The 18587-nt window shown below is 48.4% G+C and overlaps 2 protein-coding genes across 3 annotated transcripts in view; one reads left to right on the top strand and one right to left on the bottom strand.

The window, feature by feature from the left end:
• The window catches only part of LOC115371029 (nuclear GTPase SLIP-GC-like), a 121557-nt gene extending 118334 nt beyond the window's left edge, over window positions 1–3223 (top strand). The window contains exons 22-24 of the mRNA XM_030068144.1: window positions 1409–1575; window positions 1698–1767; window positions 3084–3223. Coding sequence (XP_029924004.1) covers window positions 1409–1575; window positions 1698–1767; window positions 3084–3223 — 377 coding nt within the window. The remainder of the gene's footprint in view (window positions 1–1408; window positions 1576–1697; window positions 1768–3083) is intronic.
• On the bottom strand, window positions 2462–13333 carry mat2b (methionine adenosyltransferase 2 non-catalytic beta subunit methionine). Of its 2 annotated transcripts, XM_030068478.1 has the most exons (8): window positions 13218–13333; window positions 12685–12884; window positions 9106–9300; window positions 8054–8168; window positions 7171–7323; window positions 6026–6222; window positions 3977–4090; window positions 3583–3756 (listed from the first exon to the last, which is right to left on the bottom strand). In XM_030068478.1, exons 2-8 carry the CDS (start codon window positions 12712–12714, stop codon window positions 3583–3585), a joined length of 978 nt encoding a protein of 325 aa, XP_029924338.1. In that variant the 5' UTR covers window positions 12715–12884; window positions 13218–13333. The 2 variants fall into 2 exon arrangements, with proteins under 2 accessions (XP_029924337.1, XP_029924338.1); XM_030068477.1 differs by lacking the exons at window positions 12685–12884; window positions 13218–13333 and adding an exon at window positions 11977–12039 and having other exon boundaries at window positions 2462–3756.
• Between the last annotated feature and the right edge of the window lie 5254 nt (window positions 13334–18587).

Genomic DNA, 18587 nt, shown 5'->3' with positions numbered 1-18587 from the left:
GAGGTTTTCCTGGCACGTCCAGCTGGGAGGAGGTCACTTGGCACGCCTAGGACCAGGTGGAGAGATTATATCTCCACACTGGCCTGGGAGCGCCTCGGTATCCCCCAGTCAGAGCTGGTTGATGTTGCTAGGGAAAGGGAAGTTTCGGGTCCCCTGCTGAAACTGCTTCCTCCGCGACACAACTTCAGATAAGCGGTTGAGGATGAGGATGATGATGAGGATGAGGTGTGAGAGCTACTGGGCGGTAGTCCTTGAGGCTGTCTATGGCAGGTTTCTTTGGAACAGGGATGATGGTGGATGATTTCAGGCATGTTGGGACCATGACAGGGAGAGGTTGAAGATGGAGGTGAAGACTCGTGAGAGCTGGTCAGCACAGGCCTTGAACACCTTTCCCGGCGCTTCATCTGGACCAGCCGCTTTGCTAGGGTTCACTACACTGAGCACCCGTCTCACATCATGCTGCTCGACAGTGAGAGAAGGGCGCAGGTAGCAGTGGTATGGCTGTGTGCTGTTTTGTCTCAAAGCGTGCAAAGAAGCAGTTCAGCTCCTCCGCCAGTGACATGTTAGAGCTTCTAGATGTCCCTTCACAGCCTCTGTAGTTGGTGATGCTCTGGATGCCCTGCCACACCTGACCTGGGTTGTTATCTGAGAGTTGGTTCTCAGTCTTCGTCTTATAGTCCACTTTAGTATCCCTTATTCCTCTCTTCAGATCAGCTCGGGCTGCACTGTACAGCTCCTTGTCACCTGATCTGAATGCAGAGTCCTGGGCCCTGAGGAGCCTGCGGACATGGCCGGTCATCCAGGGTTTCTCATTGGGGAAGACACACATGCATTTATCCACAGTGACACTCCCAATGCAGAACTTTAGCATTTCCTGTTAGCTTAGCATAAAGACTGGAAGTCTATGGGAGTCGTTAGCCTGCCTCTCTCAGAGTGAAATAATAACCCTTCCAGCAGCTCTGACTCACACAGTGGATCATGAGGATCTGAGATACACGTCTTGAGATTTAAAAACCAAAGCAGAGAGGTTTCAGGTTTGAGGAGAAGTTCATCAGTGGTGGATCTTCCTCCACCTTCAGTGGGGTAAGGATCACTGCAACAGACAGAAGGAAGAGATTACAGCTCCACCATCTGACTTCTCCTCAAACCACTGCAGTTTTGTTTTTTTAAATTCCAGCCAACGGTCAGAGCAGGAGAACGCTGTTCTCTCTGGATGACATCAAAGTCAGAGTAAGCAGCGTGAGCAGCCAGGAGGGAGGAACAGTCTCAGGTCAAGAAGCAGCAGTTTAGACGAGAGGAGCTTTAGAAAAGTAAAGAACATGGTGTTGCGTGATTTGATTTTGTCCCATTTTTTCCTTCCTCTCTCCTCTGCTGTGTTGTGTCGTCGCTGCTCTCTGCTGAATTACAGCTGCAGCTCCTCGGCCCCGGGCGGATCAGACTCCGCCTCCGCCTGCGGACAAGAAGCTGTACGACGCTCGGATTGGCTTCATCAACCGAGTGTCCGAACCGGTTCTAGATGCTCTGCTGGATGAACTCCTGCACCTGAAGATTATAAACAAAGGAGAAATGGACGCGGTCAGAATAAAACCCAAGACAAAAAAAGCACGAGTGCTGATTGACATGGTGATGAATAAAGGAGCAGATGCCAGTTCTCACATGATAACCGTCTTCTGTGAGCAGGACCTGTTTCTGTCCAGAGAGCTGGAGCTCCTCTGAAGCAGGAAGCTCAGCCAGCTTGCTGCTTCCTGTTCCAGCAGCAGGCTGGAGGTCAGGGAGCTCTTCATGCCGAGCGCCTCTTTCACATCTTAGTGAAGGCAGGCTGCATGGCTAGCTTATTAAAAATAAAATTGCCTGTATTTCTTGACATTAAAAAATGTTTTTCTTAAGATTTCTTCCATATGTTCTTTCTGTCTTTTCCATTGTTGTAAGAAGATAAGCATCGTTTATGTTCAGGTTAGGGTTAGTTAAATGCATTTTAAAATATCAGCAGTATCTTCATCTGATGATGAAACTTTAGATCAGTTTCTTCTTCTCTTGTCGAAACATTTTGCTCAGACTGGATTCCTTTAAACCTGGACAACATTCCTGTTTCCATGTGACGGTGTTCTTTCCCAGTGTTCAAGTGAACTCATCTGATTATTAATGTCATCATCATAAGGGGCAAATGTCACATCCATTCATGTAAATGGAAAAACAGAACAGCATCTTTTTATTTAGTCCTGGTTTTACAAACTGTGTTCAGTCTTTAATTAGTTCATTATGTCCATAAAGAGGGAAAATAAAGATTCATTTTTCATGATTTCCTGTTTTAATATGAAATGTTGCTCTGATAAAGTGTCTGATGTTTGGCTCAAATATGATTTAAATGTCATGAAGCATTTATTGACATATTCAACTGATTGATATATGTATTGATTGACAGGCGGAGTGCGGGGTGCAGGTCCAGAGACAGGAAGCAGTTTTTGTTTTTTTCAGGTTTAATGTGAACAGTAACAGCAGGAATGATCATAACAATAATAAGAAGAATAATATCATCATCAGCAGTATTAGCACAGCATGGAAAGAGTACAGGAGTGTGTAGCTTCAATTTGACACACACGCACGCACACACACACACACACACACACACACACACACACACACACACACACACACACACACACACAGAGAAATATGTACATACACTCATATCCAGGAGGATTTTTTTAATTAACACACAAGAAACTGAAAACTACGTTCAGCATGAAGGAGGAAGTAAAAGCACAGGCGTGTGTCTGCGGTGAGGCAGGAGGCTGTGGCGCCACCTGCTGGCCAAACAGCACAACTGCACCCACCTGGAGGTTGTGGTATTATGGATCCCACCAGAGTTCTGGGCACAAGAAGAGACACGCCCACCAGCTCTGTGATTGGTCAGAGCTCCGCTGACCTGTTCACTGAAACATGCCTGACGTAACCCCTCAGCCAATCAGAGCCCTGACCCAACCCCTGTGGGCGGGCCTCGCCCAGAACTCCAGTGGGTTTCATATAACGCAGCTCAGCACTGGGAGGACACACTTCCTGTTGGTTGCTGTCCCACAATGCAGTGCGGGGAGGGAGTCGACCACAAGCAAAGGGACAGGAAGAGGGGGAGAAGGGGGAGGAGGAGGAGCCCGACACCCTGCTGCCTCAGCCCCCTGACCGCTCAGCACACTCCTCTGATCAGAAAAACTTAAAAGAAAATTAACCGGGCCGTTCTCCCCTCAGTGCCTCTCTCTCTCCTCTGCCTTTACCATGTTTCTGAAGGAAATCAAACTAATCTGCTCAGGTTTCAAAGGGTTAAATGCTCGTGTGTGTGTGCGTGTGTGTGTGTGTGTGTGTGTGTGTGTGTGTGTTCATATGTGAATATATATTTCTTGAAAGCTTTCACAGACATTTGAATATTTGAACATTTGAACAGAGGAAATCTGACGTCCCTCCAGGTTTGAAAGGGTTAAAGCAGCACAGAGAGCACATTTATACTGGAACTGTGTGAGTGAGTTTGTGTGTGTGTGTGTGTGTGTGTGTGTGTGTGTGTGTGTGTGTGTGTGTGTGTCAGTGTGTGTGTCAGTGGAACACGGTCTGCCTCCAGCGCTTGTCGGGTAGGAAGGGCCACAGACAGTCGGTGATGGCGGCTCTGAAGGGGCGGGGCTCCACGCTCAGACCCAGCAGCTCCAGCCTGGAGCAGTTCAGCTCGCTGTTGACGGGACGGACCGCCGAGCCGGCCGGCTGCTCCGTCAGCTGGACACACACACACACACACACACACACAGGTTAGGGTTATGAAAAAGACCATATTTAATATTCATATATTAATATTTAAGTTCCTGGGTTCTTGTCTTCTCAAACTTTTCTTACTGAACTGAACACAAAATAACCCTTCACATGGGGGACGTACATGCAGTGTGTGTGTGTGTGTGTGTGTGTGTGTGTGTGTGTCTGTGTGTGTGTTGATATTTACAGGGATGAGATGGGAGGAGGGCAGGTTGAAGGCCTGCGCCATGGCAACAGCCATCTCATATTTGCTCATCCGCTCTTTGGCTGAGAAATGGAAGATTCCCCTGATGGAGCGATCCTGCAGGACAACACACACACACACACACACACACACACACACACACACACACACACACACACACACACACACACACACGTCAATCCCTAACCCTAATCTCCACCCTGTGCTGCACAGTAAACAGGACTGACTGGATTTCCTTCAACTAACCCTAACAACTAACAACTAACCCTAACAACTAACAACTAACCCTAAGCCAACTAACAACTAACCCAACTAACAACTAACAACTAACCCAACTAACAACTAACCCTAACAACTAACCCGAACCCAACTAACAACTAACCCTAACAACTAACCCGAACCCAACTAACAACTAACCCTAACAACTAACCCGAACCCAACTAACAACTAACCCTAACAACTAACAACTAACCCTAACAACTAACCCTAACCCAACTAACAACTAACCCTAACAACTAACCCTAACAACTAACCCGAACCCAACTAACAACTAACCCTAACAACTAACAACTAACCCAACTAACAACTAACCCTAACAACTAACAACTAACCCTAACAACTAACAACTAACCCTAACAACTAAACCTGACAACTAACCCTAACCCAACTAACAACTAACCCTAACAACTAACAACTAACCCAACTAACAACTAACCCTAACAACTAACAACTAACCCAACTAACAACTAAACCTGACAACTAACCCTAACAACTAACAACTAACAACTAACACTAACAACTAACCCAACTAACAACTAACCCTAACAACTAACAACTAACACTAACAACTAACCCAAACCCAACTAACAACTAACCCTAACAACTAACAACTAACCCTAACAACTAACCCGAACCCAACTAACAACTAACCCTAACAACTAACAACTAACCCAACTAACAACTAACCCTAACAACTAACAACTAACCCTAACAACTAACCCAACTAACAACTAAACCTGACAACTAACCCTAACAACTAACAACTAACAACTAACACTAACAACTAACCCAACTAACAACTAACCCTAACCCAACTAACAACTAACCCTGACAACTAACAACTAACCCTAACAACTAACAACTAACCCAACTAACAACTAACCCTAACAACTAACAACTAACCCAACTAACAACTAAACCTGACAACTAACCCTAACAACTAACAACTAACACTAACAACTAACCCAACTAACAACTAACCCTAACAACTAACAACTAACACTAACAACTAACCCAACTAACAACTAACCCTAACCCAACTAACAACTAACCCTAACAACTAACAACTAACCCTAACAACTAACCCGAACCCAACTAACAACTAACCCTAACAACTAACAACTAACCCAACTAACAACTAACCCTAACAACTAACAACTAACCCAACTAACAACTAAACCTGACAACTAACCCTAACAACTAACCCAACTAACAACTAACCCAACTAACAACTAACCCTAACCCAACTAACAACTAACCCTGACAACTAACAACTAACCCTAACCCTGCAACCTAAAACTGAGAACATTTGTTTTGCCCTAACCCACTGAAAATATAGTTTTCTGGACATTTTGAACATTTTCTAATGACCCGTCTGTCTGTCTCTGTTAGTTAGTCTGTCTGTCTGTCTGTCTGTCTGTCTGTCTGTCTCTGTTAGTCTGTCTGTCTGTCTTCACTGATACTGAAGGATTTCTGCATTTTGACATCAGAAAGAGTCGAATCGTGATGAATAAAACTTCAACAATTCAATGAGAAAATATTCAAAGTTTGTTGAATATGAATGTGATCAATGTCAATGAATCTGTGACCCAACATCAAAGAAAAAGCTTCAATAATGAAGAAACTGCTGCTGAGTGTGTGTGTGTGTGTGTGTGTGTGTGTGTTCAGAGTTCATTGTGTGTTACTCTGTTTTCATGATGATGTGTCTGTGGTTCCTGTGTTGGGGCGGCCACGCGGCAGACAGACAGGTACCTGTATCCCTCTCTCGGACAGCTTCCTGCAGACGGCGGCGACGTCGCGGGCGTCGGTGGGAAACCTCTGCAGGCAGTGATCCAGCGTGCAGCTCTCTGCCGCCCCCTCCTGGACACGCGGCCACAGCGCCGTCACCGCGCTCTCTGCCACAAACTCCACCTCGCCGTACAGCACGGGCACACGCAGCACGGCCGCCCCTGCACACACACACACACACACACACACACACGAGTGGCTGCTGGTCAACACAGTAACAACAACAGCAACAACAACAACATGAAGAAGGTGACATCACAAACAGGAAGTGGCTGAGGAGTCACAGTGAGACCAGCTGAAGCTTCATAACCACACCAGTGACACCAGACCAGTCTCGTTTCCATAGCAACACCTCCACTTGAGTGTCTAGGTCGGCGTCATGAAGCAGGACGAGGAGAAAAGAGAGAACAATCACCCGCACCACCCGCACCACCTGCATCTCCTGCACCACCTGCATCTCCTGCACCACCTGCATCTCCTACACCACCTATATCACCTGCATCACCTGCACCTGCTGCACCACCTGCATCTGCTGCATCACCCGCACCACCTGCACCTGCTGCATCACCTGCACCTGCTGCACCACCTGCATCTGCTGCATCACCTGCACCACCCGCATCTGCTGCATCACCCGCACCACCTGCACCTGCTGCATCCACTGCATCACCCGCACCACCTGCACCTGCTGCATCACCTGCACCACCCGCATCTGCTGCATCACCCGCACCACCTGCACCACCTGCATCCGCTGCATCACCTACACCACCCGCACCTGCTGCACCACCTGCATCTTCTGCACCACCTGCATCTGCTGCATCACCTGCACCTGCTGCATCACCTGCATCACCCGCACCTGCTGCACCACCTGCATCTGCTGCATCACCCGCACCACCCGCACCACCTGCATCTGCTGCACCACCCGCACCTGCTGCACCACCCACAATACCTGAACTCAAAGACTGGGAAACAAGTCCAATTACCTGCAGTGGTCTCTGTCAGACAGACAGGCAGACGGACAGACAGAGAGAGGGAGACAGACAGAGGGACGGACAGACAGTGAGAGGGACAGGCAGGCAGACAGAAGGACAGACAGGCAGACAGACAGGCACCTGGACAGTGGCGCAGTGTCTCTCTCTCCCCCTCCAGCTTGCTGCGGCCGTACAGGTTCAGAGGGTTTGGAGAGTCGTCCTCCCCGTACGGAGGATTCCTCCCGTCAAACACGTAGTCAGTGCTGATGTACAGGAAGAACACACCTGAGCCGGCTGCACACACACACACACACACACACACACACACACACACACACACACACACACACACACACACACACACACACACACACACACACACACACACACAGGTCAGCTGGTACCATCATATCACAGCCGCTGCTTGGCTGCTGTCTGTTCATGTGTTTTACTTTATCAGACAGGACAGAAAGAGAGAGACAGGAGAGAGAGAGAGACAGACAGAGAGAGAGAGAGACAGAGAGACAGACACAGAGAGAGAGACAGACAGAGAGAGAGACATATCGACAGAGAGACAAAGACAGACAGAGAGACAGACAGACAGAGAGAGACAAACAGACAGACAGAGAGAGAGACAGACAGAGAGAGAGAGAGACAGACAGATGTTTATGTTTATGTTATATGTATATGTTTAGTAAGAATGATAAGTTATGATCAAAAATGGTTCTGTTGTGCCACCTTGTGGCACATTTAAATTGTTAAGTTGTTTATATCTGTTTTTACTGTGTAAATTGTATCAATAGTCGTTTATCCATTTGTTTATTTATTTTATTTTTACTAATATTATTGTCATTATCACTGCTATTTGCTTTGGCAATATAAGCACTGCCTTGTCATGCCAATAAAGCTATTTAAATTGAAATTGAACAATTGACAGACAGAGAGAGAGACAGAGAGAGAGAGACAGACAGAGAGAGAGGGAGAGAGACAGACAGACAGAGAGAGAGACAGACGGGGGGCTGACCGGCCTCCTTGGCGAGCGTGGCGGTGGCGTGCACGTTGAGGTTGACGGCGGCCTCCGTGTGGCGCTCCACCACATCCGGCCTCCTCTCTGCCGCACAGTGGACAATCACGTCAGGCTGAGGGAGACACACAGAGACTGAGTCTGGAGCACAGCACCCCCTGCTGGACGCAGCTCTGCTCTGCCATTATTCCATTATTCTGTCATACACACTGGGGTCACTGGGTCAGAGTGTGAGGCTCAGAACATTCTCTGTGTGTGAAGCTGCTCCCATGTTCAGTCATGGCTCCTAAGTTGCAGTAATTTTTATGTTAACACCATTTGTTACACAGATTTGGTGAAAAAATATGAACCATTTATGGCCACTGGAGAAAAAATCCTCCAAAATCCCACATCAGGACAGAGAGACCCTGAGGACCACAGAAACACTCAGGATTTGATTTGGAGTCAAAAACTGATTCTCCTGGAGGTCACAAGAGGTCATTTTCTGCAGTGACGTCCAGTTGGACAAAAGTCTCTGCCTGCAGTGAAATGGCTGCTATGGGGGCCAACATCATCACACAGGAATCAAATGTGGCTCATTGAATCCACAAGAGTCTCCGCTTTCCAGTCAAAGCCAACTGATGCAGCTCCAAGACTGTTTAGGCCCCAGTCTGCACACACACACCATTTTACAACAGGCCACAAGAACACATGTGGACTGCAGGCTTTGGGGCCCAAACTGCATGGGATTAGCAGAAGGTGGGCATGTCTGCAGAGGGGACACGACCACCGCTGGGCACTGGAAACAGACAGATGTTTCCCTCGACAAAATAAAGCCCAACTTTGGAGCGACACTCAGCCCAGAACCCTCAGGTCGTCCAGTTTGACACCATAATCTTTACTTTACAATCCAGTCAGTGAAAAAAAGAAAGATAAAAAAAATCTTACAAAAAGATTAGTGATGCCAAAGCCATCAACATTTTTCCCACCACTGCTGAGAAACAGACAGACAGACAGACAGACAGACAGGGAGACAGGAAGGACAGACAGGGAGACAGACAGACAGAGCCCACCTTGTAGTCGTGGACGAGCGTCCTGACGGCGTCCTCGTCCAGCAGGTCACAGCGGAGGAGGCGTGGCCTGGCGCGGCGGTACCCGGTTCCCACCACCCACCAGCCGCTGTTCTGGAACTCTCTGCAGACGGCCCGGCCCAGCAGGCCGGTCGCACCCGTCACCAGAACCCTGCGACTGGGCACACACACATCCTCCTACAACAAAAACGAAAAGCGTGGTTGTCATGTTGACAGTTTGCTGTGGTTTGGTGTTGCTCCAGTTCCTTCATGAACACGAGCGACCGAAAAAAAAAAAAAAAAAAAGAAAATATCAACTCTAAAATGATTAACATCCTCCTGCAGATCATATGGAGATCCTCATGAGGTGATGCTTCGGAGCAGCAGGAAGCTGTCGGTCGGCTTCACTCCTCTGAGGCTGCTTCCTGTCTGGAGAGGAAACACTGAGATCAGCTGGAGCTGCCGGTCCGTCCTCAGTCCTGCTTCTGCTCGACCAATCAGCTGCCTTCCACACCGTCAGCCAGCAGATCCTCTTCTCTGCCCTCTCTGAGCTTCTCAGGATCTGCCCTCCGCTGGTTTGAGTCCTGCCTCTCAGGGAGATCCTTCATGGAGAGAGGAAGAGTCTAAGTCCTCCTGCTGGTCCACAGGAGTTCCTCAAGGCTCCGTGCTTGGTCCCTTTCTCTTCTCAGTACACACCTCCTGCAGTCGTCTGCTCGCATGGCTTCTCCCAGCTCCTCTCATGCTGATGATACCCAGCTCCTCCTGTCGCTCCAGCCAGACGACCCCACGGTCTCAGCTCGAATATCAGCCTGCCTCACTGATGTCTCTGCAGGGATGAAGGATCGCCACCTTCAGGTCAGCCTGTCAGAGACCGAGCTCCTCGTCTTCCCAGCCAGTCCCTCTGTACAACAACAGATCAGGATCCAACTGGATTCTTCTCAGCTCATTCCCACAAAATCCACCAGAGCCTCGGGTGTGATGACTGACGACCAGCTGACCTGTAAGGATCATGTGACCTCCGTGGCTCGCTCACGTTAGGGTCAGGAGGATCACACCACACCTGTCTGAACCTGCAGCACGCCTCCTGGTCCAGGTGCTTGTGGTTCCTGCAGCTCCGTCCTGGCAGGGCTCCCAGCGGCGCTCAGGCCTCTGCAGAGGATCCAGAAGGTGGCGCTGCGTCTGCTCATATCCCTCCGCCGGCTCCCAGCCGCTGCTCGCATCAAACTCAAAGCTTGGACCAGACCTGCTCCTGCCCACCTGGCCTCCCTCCTCCGGGTGTTCGCTCCCTCCCGCCCTCCTCGCGCCGCCTGGAGCCTCCAGCACAACGAGGCCCTGAAGCAGCAGCTGGACTCGGCTCCTCTGTGGCTCCTCGCTGGAGGAATGAGCCGCCAAACTCCTCTCCACCTGCAGAGTCGCTCTCAGGCTTTAAGAGGAGGCTAAACCTGCTCCTCGGGGAGCAGCTGCTCACCTGATGGACTGTGGAATCCAAAAAATGTTCTACCTCTTTACGTTCCTCCCTCTGCTCTGTGTGCGTCTCCTTGGCGGTCAGCGCGGCTTCCCGTCGGACACGCCCCCTGGTCGGTGGCGGTCAGCGCGGCTTCCCGTCGGACACGCCCCCTGGTCGGTGGCGGTCAGCGCGGCTTCCCGTCGGACACGCCCCCTGGTCGGTGGCGGTCAGCGCGGCTTCCCGTCACATGTTCAGTCTTCACCCGTTCAACCTTTTCACCGTCAGTTTCAAAACGTCCTGATCGTCTCTCCAGAGCAGGAAGCCGATGCCCGCTGACGCTGCGGCTCTGCACGCGGCGAGGCTTTTTTCCCTCCTAAAACCAGGCACATCCATTTCCCAGCATGCACCGGGCTCTGCAGGCCAGCCTGAGGGCTCACGGCTGCATCAACAGGAAGCAGCAGCTCCACTTCCTGTTTTTATAATCACTTTAACACGGAGCTCCGAGGCCTGATGACGGGCGATAAAGAACAGATGGAGAAACCTTCTTTCTCTCAATGCGCACGCACACACGCACACACACACACACACACACACACACACACACACACACACACACACACAGGACAATCAGATCAGCTTGTGTCTGGTGCTCATCAGGAGCAGCTTCATCTGATTTACTTCAAAACAAAAAGAGACGAGCAGCTGAACAGAAACCAACACACACACCACCGTTACACACACACTGACACTACACACACACACACTGACACTACACACACACTGACACTATACACACACTGACACTATACACACACACACACACTGACACTACACACACACACACACACACACACACACTGACACTATACACACACACCACCGTTACACACACACTGACACTATACACACACACACACACACTGACACTACACACACACACACACACACTGACGTTACACACACACTGACACTACACACACACTGACGTTACACACACACCGACACTATACACACACACCGACACTACACACACAGACGTTACACACACACACTGATGTTACACACACCGACATTACACACCCCAACACTATGTATGTAAACATGAAGGAGAGCAGAGAACATGTGTGTTTGTGTCACCTGACTGACTCTGTGTGTGTGTGCGCGCGCGCGTGCGTGAGTGCGTGCGCTCGCGTACAGACTACATGTTAACATCATGATCATCATCACGTGCAGTTTCAGGTAAACAGTGCAGGGTTACACCCCTCACCTGCCGCCGCGGCAGCATCATCACAGTTTACAGATGCAGATTACAAATTAAACTACAAGAAACTGTCGTAATTTCTCATAATCTGGCGGAGACAGCGCAGGTTGGCGCGGCAGCTGTGTAATCTGTAATCTGTAATCTGTAATCCCGGTGACGTGTTTACCTGCACCAGCCGCACGCGCCCCGGACTGAAGTGGATCCGCAGCTCGGCGTCCGCGCGCCTCATGTCCGCTCGGCTCGGCTCGTGCTGCGTGTCGAGCTGCTCACTGCCTCTTCATCCTCCTCATCCTCACTGACGGCCTGCTTCCTGATGCGCAGCTCGCTTTACCCCACTTCCGCTTCCGCGTCGGCTGTTTGCCGTAAAGTGCGCATAAGTGTCGCGGCGAGGCTAAGTTAGCTTGCTAACATGACTGGCAGGAGACAGTGAGCATGTACATTCTGATCGGAAATATCGATCAGTATTTATGATCGACTGCTGAGTGTGACGGCGTAATGCGCCGCTTCACGACACAAGCACGGACATTAAAAACAGTTTCCGGCGGTAGAAGCACCAGCAGTCCTGCAGAGATCTGTTAGCCTGCCGGCTAGCTGCCGCTAACGGGTTTACACCTGCAGCCTGCCGGCAGGCTAACATGTTTACACCTGCAGCTAGCCGGCAGGCTAACATGTTTACACCTGCAGCTAGCCGGCAGGCTAACATGTTTACACCTGCAGCTAGCCGGCAGGCTAACATGTTTACACCTGCAGTTAGCTAGCCGGCTAGCTGCAGGTGTAAACATGTTAGCCTGCCGGCTAGCTGCAGGTGTAAACATGTTAGCCTGCCGGCTAGCTGCCGTTAGCGGCTCCAGTCAGAATGAAAACGCTGTTTCACCTGAAGAACAGAGAACTGAGAGCCCGGCATCCCCTCCTCCTCCTCCTTCTTCTTCTGTAGTGTTTGTTGACGGCAGGCAGCTCCTCCTTCTTCTTCGTTGGTGCTTATTGGCAGTATGTCCTCCACGGGTTGTTAACTCTTTGAAACCCGTGAGCCCGTGCGCAGTTGGTCTTTTATTTTGAAAGCTGTCATTTCACCCCCTAAACAAAATTCACTTTATTTATTTAATTTAATTTAAATTATTTACGTATTTATTTATAAATTTATATATTTTGTGGTAATTTCATCCTAACCTGTGATTTAAAAGCACACACACACACACACACACACACACACACACACACACACACACACACACACACACACACATATACATTGGACTGGACTGGACTGCATTTTACTGACAGCTGTTTCCTATATTCTGTCCCCCTCATTTTCTATGAATGTGGAGGACAAAAAACTAGAAACCCCACATTCTGCACCATGTCAACACAAACTGAACATTATGAACTTTGTTAAAAGGTGGAATTTACGGCAGAGCTGCTGAGCTGAGCTGGTCAGACTGGACAGGTGGAGCTGAGGGAGTCACATGTAACTTTTTTCTTCCAAATGTTTTGCTCATTTCTTGTGAAGCTGCTTGTTGCCTTCTCCCCACTTTCTGAAAAACCAAATGAACCTTTAAAGGGTTAATTTGTAAGCCAGTGATCCCCAGCTGGTCCTCAGCAGGGTCAGCTGATCAAACCACATGACAGGAAACAAAACCTGCAACCAATCAACACACAGGAGACACTTTGATTTTTTTGACATCATCATCTTCATTTTCATCATTATCATTATTATTATTATTGTTATTGCTTTATCATGTTAGTCTCAGTGGCGAGAGACCAACACACACACACACACACACACACACACGCGCGCGCGCGCGCGCGCACACACACACACACACACACGCACACAGAGTAACAGTCAGTCCAAACAGTCCAGATGTTCTCCAGAGGCCTGTCCCTGCAGCTGGATTTGGGCTTAGCGAGCTAACTTCAGGCTTAACCCTGTTGGCTTTTCTGTACCATAAAGGTGGCTTACTTTTTATCGGGCTACGTTGCCGTGGTAACGTAGGCTGAACACCTCACCTGCTCTGGAGCAGGTGAAGTTCAGGATAAGAGCTCAGCAGGTAGAAAAGCCCCACCTACTGACCAATCAGCTCTCTTGGAAAATGGCCTGCCCATTGGATGAGAACCCAGAGGATCGAGGTGCACAACTTGTGCTGCTTTTATTCCAAGTTAGGCCGAGCATTTTTTTCCTTTCTTCTTCTTCTTCTTCTTTTATAAAATTAATACATTTCACTTAGACTTCTTATTTTCATTCTGTTTGTTTTTCTCTCACATTTTTTCAAGTTTGAAGAGAAGAAGGAATTCTTTTTTTTTTGTTTGTTTTGTTTTTTTGTTTTTACTCATGACTCTACACTGTCCAACCAAAAATTGATCTTGCAGATTGATGTAGTGATTTTTAAAAATATTTTTGAAAATAAATGAGGGGAATTTAATTCAGAGGGTTAAATAAAAGTCTGATAAAATACACGCCAGCCTCTGGGCTCCTTTAGGTTTCCATTAGTTTGCTCATATTTAGTATTTAGGCTGGCTGCCCTGAAAAGTCCACATGGGAGTTGATGCTAAATGTTTTACTGTCTTTAAGTGACAGTGAAATAATATTTTAACCAGCAGAATAATCACGAGGCGTCAGATGCTTTATGAAATGAAATATCAGAATCAGTTGAATCAAAGTGACGATTCTGACGAAACTCAAACTGAGGGCAGCGGTCCAGCGAGGGTCGCCCCTCACTGTGAGAGAGGGCCAGTTCCTCTGCAGGAGTGTGTGGCTGAGTGGGAGACACATTCATTTACTGAACACACACGTTACTGTAGTCAGATCTACTCGTGCCGTCATGGTGGGGAAGTCAGATTATAATTGCACTAATTTACGCATTGACACAGTCAGAGATTTTTTCCCAGCATTCCTTGCGGCTGTTGGCAGCTGCAACTGTATTGCTTTTTGGATGGATTTATATTCCTCGTATTTATTTCAGATTATTGTCTGCTCCTCCGTTGTAAAGTATGCGGCTCAGGTGGATTTTTCCTTGTCTGCGATTGGTCGTCTGCAGCAAACTCCGCCCTTTTTATGCGAGCGCGCACAGATCTAGATTGGAAAAGCCTGGGTTCAGTTAGCGAGGTGATAAGCGGCTTCATGGGACTGAAAATCCAGATTGTGGATGTCTGGTTAAGTGAAGCCACATAAGTAAGAGAAAGCCCGGGGATGTTAATCCAGCTGTAGGGGACAGGCCTGTGTTCAGCAACAGTCAGACAATAATCAATAATCAGTATCAGCAGCCAATCAGATTTTATTGTCATCATCAGACAGGATGAACTGAACCACTTCCTGTTTATGTTGTTTGTTTATCTGGTGTTATTGTTGGTTTGTTGTTTGTTAATGTATTGTTGTTTGTGTTGTTTGCTTATGTGTTGTTGTTGTGATCATCCTTTGTTGTTGTTGTGGTGATGATCTGTTGTTGTTGTTGTCGTTGTTGTCGTTGTTGTTGTTGTTGTTGTTGTTGTTGTTGTTGTTGTTGTTGTGGGTGATCATCTGTTGTTGTTGCCGGGGTTCTGGACGAAGTTGATGGAGTAGGATCCCGTGCCGGCGTCCTGGTTGACCTGGAAGTTGTTGGTTGAAAGGCCGAAAGGTCGCAGGAACATGTTGCCCAGGTCCTTCAGCTTCGCTACGGAAACACACGAGGGACAAACTTACAGAGCGCAGCCAGTGGGACGACTACTGCAAAACAAACACCAACTACTTTACTACTGTACCACTACTGACTACTGACTACTCTGCTACTGTACTACTCTGCTACTGCATACTGTACTAATGTACTACGGACTACTCTGCTACTGAATACTGTACTAGTGACTACTGCACTACTGACTACTGACTACTGACTACTCTGCTACTGAATACTGTATTACTGACTATTGACAACTGTACTACTGACAACTGTGCCACTGTAGTACTAACTACTGTAGTACTGACTATTGTAGTACTAACTACTGTACTACTGTAGAACTGTACTGCTGACTACTGTACTAGTGACTACTGTACTACTGACTGTAAGGTACTGCAGTGCTGTGTTGTAGTACTGCAGTACTGTGTTTACTTACTCATCATCTCCTCCTTGAGCTTCTCGTTGCGCTCGTGGATCTGCTGAGGTAGCCTCTGTGGACACACAGCACACATTCACATGGAGTGGGCGGTCCGCGCTCTGCCAGCTCACCTGTGCAGGTGCGCCGCGCAGGTGCACCATGCAGGTGCGCCGTGCAGGTGCACTGTGCAGGTTACAGCTCTCCACCAACGCACCAACATGTTTCTGTTCAAATTTACAGAGACTTCCTGTCTGCTAACGACTTGGACTGTGAACTACATCAGAAGGCCATGGTAAACAGCCACACACACACACACACACACACACACACACACACACACACACACAAACACACACACACACACACACACACACTGACCATGCAGGCCTGCCGGGCGGCCGCCTGTCCCGGGTCTCTCTCCAGGACGCTCTTGTAGTCGTCCAGAGCCTCGTCCAGCTTGTCCAGCTTCTCGTAGAGCTCCGCCCTCCTCAGGATGGCCCGCACATAGTCTGGGTTCAGCTCTATGGCTGCACATCAGGAACCAATCAGCCAGTCAGTCAGTGAGTCAGTCAATCAATCAATCAATCAATCAACCAGTCGACTCAGCTGGTTTGGAACCCCGGCTGAGTAGGTACTAAAACAGTACCTGGTACCAGGTACCACCTGATGGAAAACCTTACAAAGCGAGTAGAGTCGAGCCGAGCAGGTGCTCGTGGAAAAGTGCCAATAGATGTCAGCCCAGAAAATGAAAAACCTGATCAAACTGATTTGTATTGATAATCTCTCATCCTCCTCTGCTGTCTGTTACATCACTCTGACCTCTGACCTCAGGCTGACCTCAGGCTGACCTCTGACCTCAGGCTTCATGAGAGTTTTAATGAAAGTTGAGTCGGGGGTCTGGCCCACTGGCAGCCAAACTACATGAAGTAAATTTCTGCTTCACACACACACACACACACACACACACACACACACACACACACACACTCACACACACTCACACACACACACACACACACACACACACACACACACACTCACACACACACACACACACACACACACTTGCCTTTGCTGCAGTCGGCCACAGCCTGTTCTTTGTGATCCTGGAGGAGACACACACACACACACACACACAGAGGATGAAATTAGTAAAACAAAGAAAATGACCCAAAAATGAGCAAAAAACAAACAAACAACAAAATGACCTAAATATTAGCCCCAAAATACTCTTTTTCCTGTCACATAATTTAATTTAAATTATTCCCCTGCTCTCTTGATCGTCTCCTCTCTCTCTCTTTTCGCAGTTTCAAGCTCATTCTCAGGTAATTTTTTAAGGATTTCTTGCAAATTTTAGGGATTTTTTCTTGTTAAGTTTTTAATCACAGCAGGTGTGAAAGGGTTAAACATTTGCAGAAAACCAACAACCCAAAGCCTGATCCAGGATCTGAGCTGAGCGTTCACCTGGCACTCTGAGCCCTGCAAATACCTCTGTAATACTTCTGTAATACGTCTGCAATACTTCTGTAATACGTCTGTAATACTTCTGTAATACCTCTGTAATACTTCTGTTATACTTTTGTAATACGTCTGTAATACTTCTGTAATACCTGAGTAACTGCAGTACCTGAGATTTTTTAAAAATGTTGTGAGTTCAATAAAAAATATAACACAGGTGCAGCGGCTGAAGGGGGTGTGGCCTCCTACCAGGTGCAGGCGAGCGGCGGCTCGGTTGGAGAACAGCACCGCTCGCTCTCTGCTGAAACACACAGGACACCTGAGCAACGCCTCCGTGTAGCTAAGCTCCGCCCCCAACCACTCTGCAGACAGGCAGGCAGAGAGACAGACAGAGAGAGAGACAGGCAGGCAGGGAGAGAGGAAGTTAGAGTTCAAACCAGCTGACTGACAGCCTCCAGATCAGGAGCCGCCAGCTGGTTTCCACATGTTCCTGTCAGTTGACGTTAGCTCCGCCTATGTGTGTGTATGTGTGTGTGTGTGTGTGTATTCTACATGAAAAACACTCACCTCCTGCTTTGAACTGACTGTTGCCTTTCTCCTTCAGAGCCAAACTCTCCTGCCTGCGGCTCTGAGACACAAACACACACACACACACACACACACACAGCCACAAACACACACACCACAGAGAGAGAGAACATGATTGTTACTGTTCATCTGGGAGGACGACACACCTGAACCACCGTGAGGTCATGGAGGTCCTGCAGGATGAGGAGGAGAGGTGTGTGTGTGTGTGTGTGTGTGTGTGTGTGTGTGTGTAAAAGCCCAATAAAAGCCTGGTTACAAGTTTTGCCCAAACACAACCTGGTAGCCATCACAACATGATTCATACTGCCCACTGCATATTAACCAGCAACCGACATTATGAGCGGTTGCCCCGGTTACGAGGGGCTGCACACCGCACGCCACGACCGCATCGTGGATTTGACTGCCAAAGAAGTGCGACGTGCCGCTGGACAACACACACAACTCCACATCAACCAAACTGTTAAAGTGACTGGTTTGCCTGCTGGAAGCCGTCCAGATGCTCCAGATGTTGTTTTGATCAGAGACGAGTCCGTCTCAAGTCCACAGCCTGGATGCTGCTTTGAACACGCACACCTGTTTTAGCTACAAATGGACGAAATATCAAACACCTGCAAATGCCATCTCTGCATGTGGGTATGAGTGTAAAATTATAATTTTGACCGTCGG

This window comes from Myripristis murdjan, chromosome 14, assembly GCF_902150065.1.
Source record: "Myripristis murdjan chromosome 14, fMyrMur1.1, whole genome shotgun sequence".
NCBI lineage: Eukaryota > Metazoa > Chordata > Actinopteri > Holocentriformes > Holocentridae > Myripristis > Myripristis murdjan.
Note: the sequence above shows the minus strand (reverse complement) of the source record. Positions and strands in the feature narration are given on the sequence as shown.

Bases quoted from the DNA above. Each gene is read 5' to 3' on its own strand.
- mat2b (XM_030068477.1), bottom strand. From the start codon at position 12,039: ATGAGGCGCGCGGACGCCGAGCTGCGGATCCACTTCAGTCCGGGGCGC. The intron at 4,091-6,025 runs GTACCTGTCTGT...GTTGTCCTGCAG, and splicing joins TGTCCGAGAGAGGGATACAG to GATCGCTCCATCAGGGGAAT. The intron at 3,757-3,976 runs GTAAATATCAAC...GTGTGTGTCCAG, and splicing joins CCTCCTCCCATCTCATCCCT to CTGACGGAGCAGCCGGCCGG.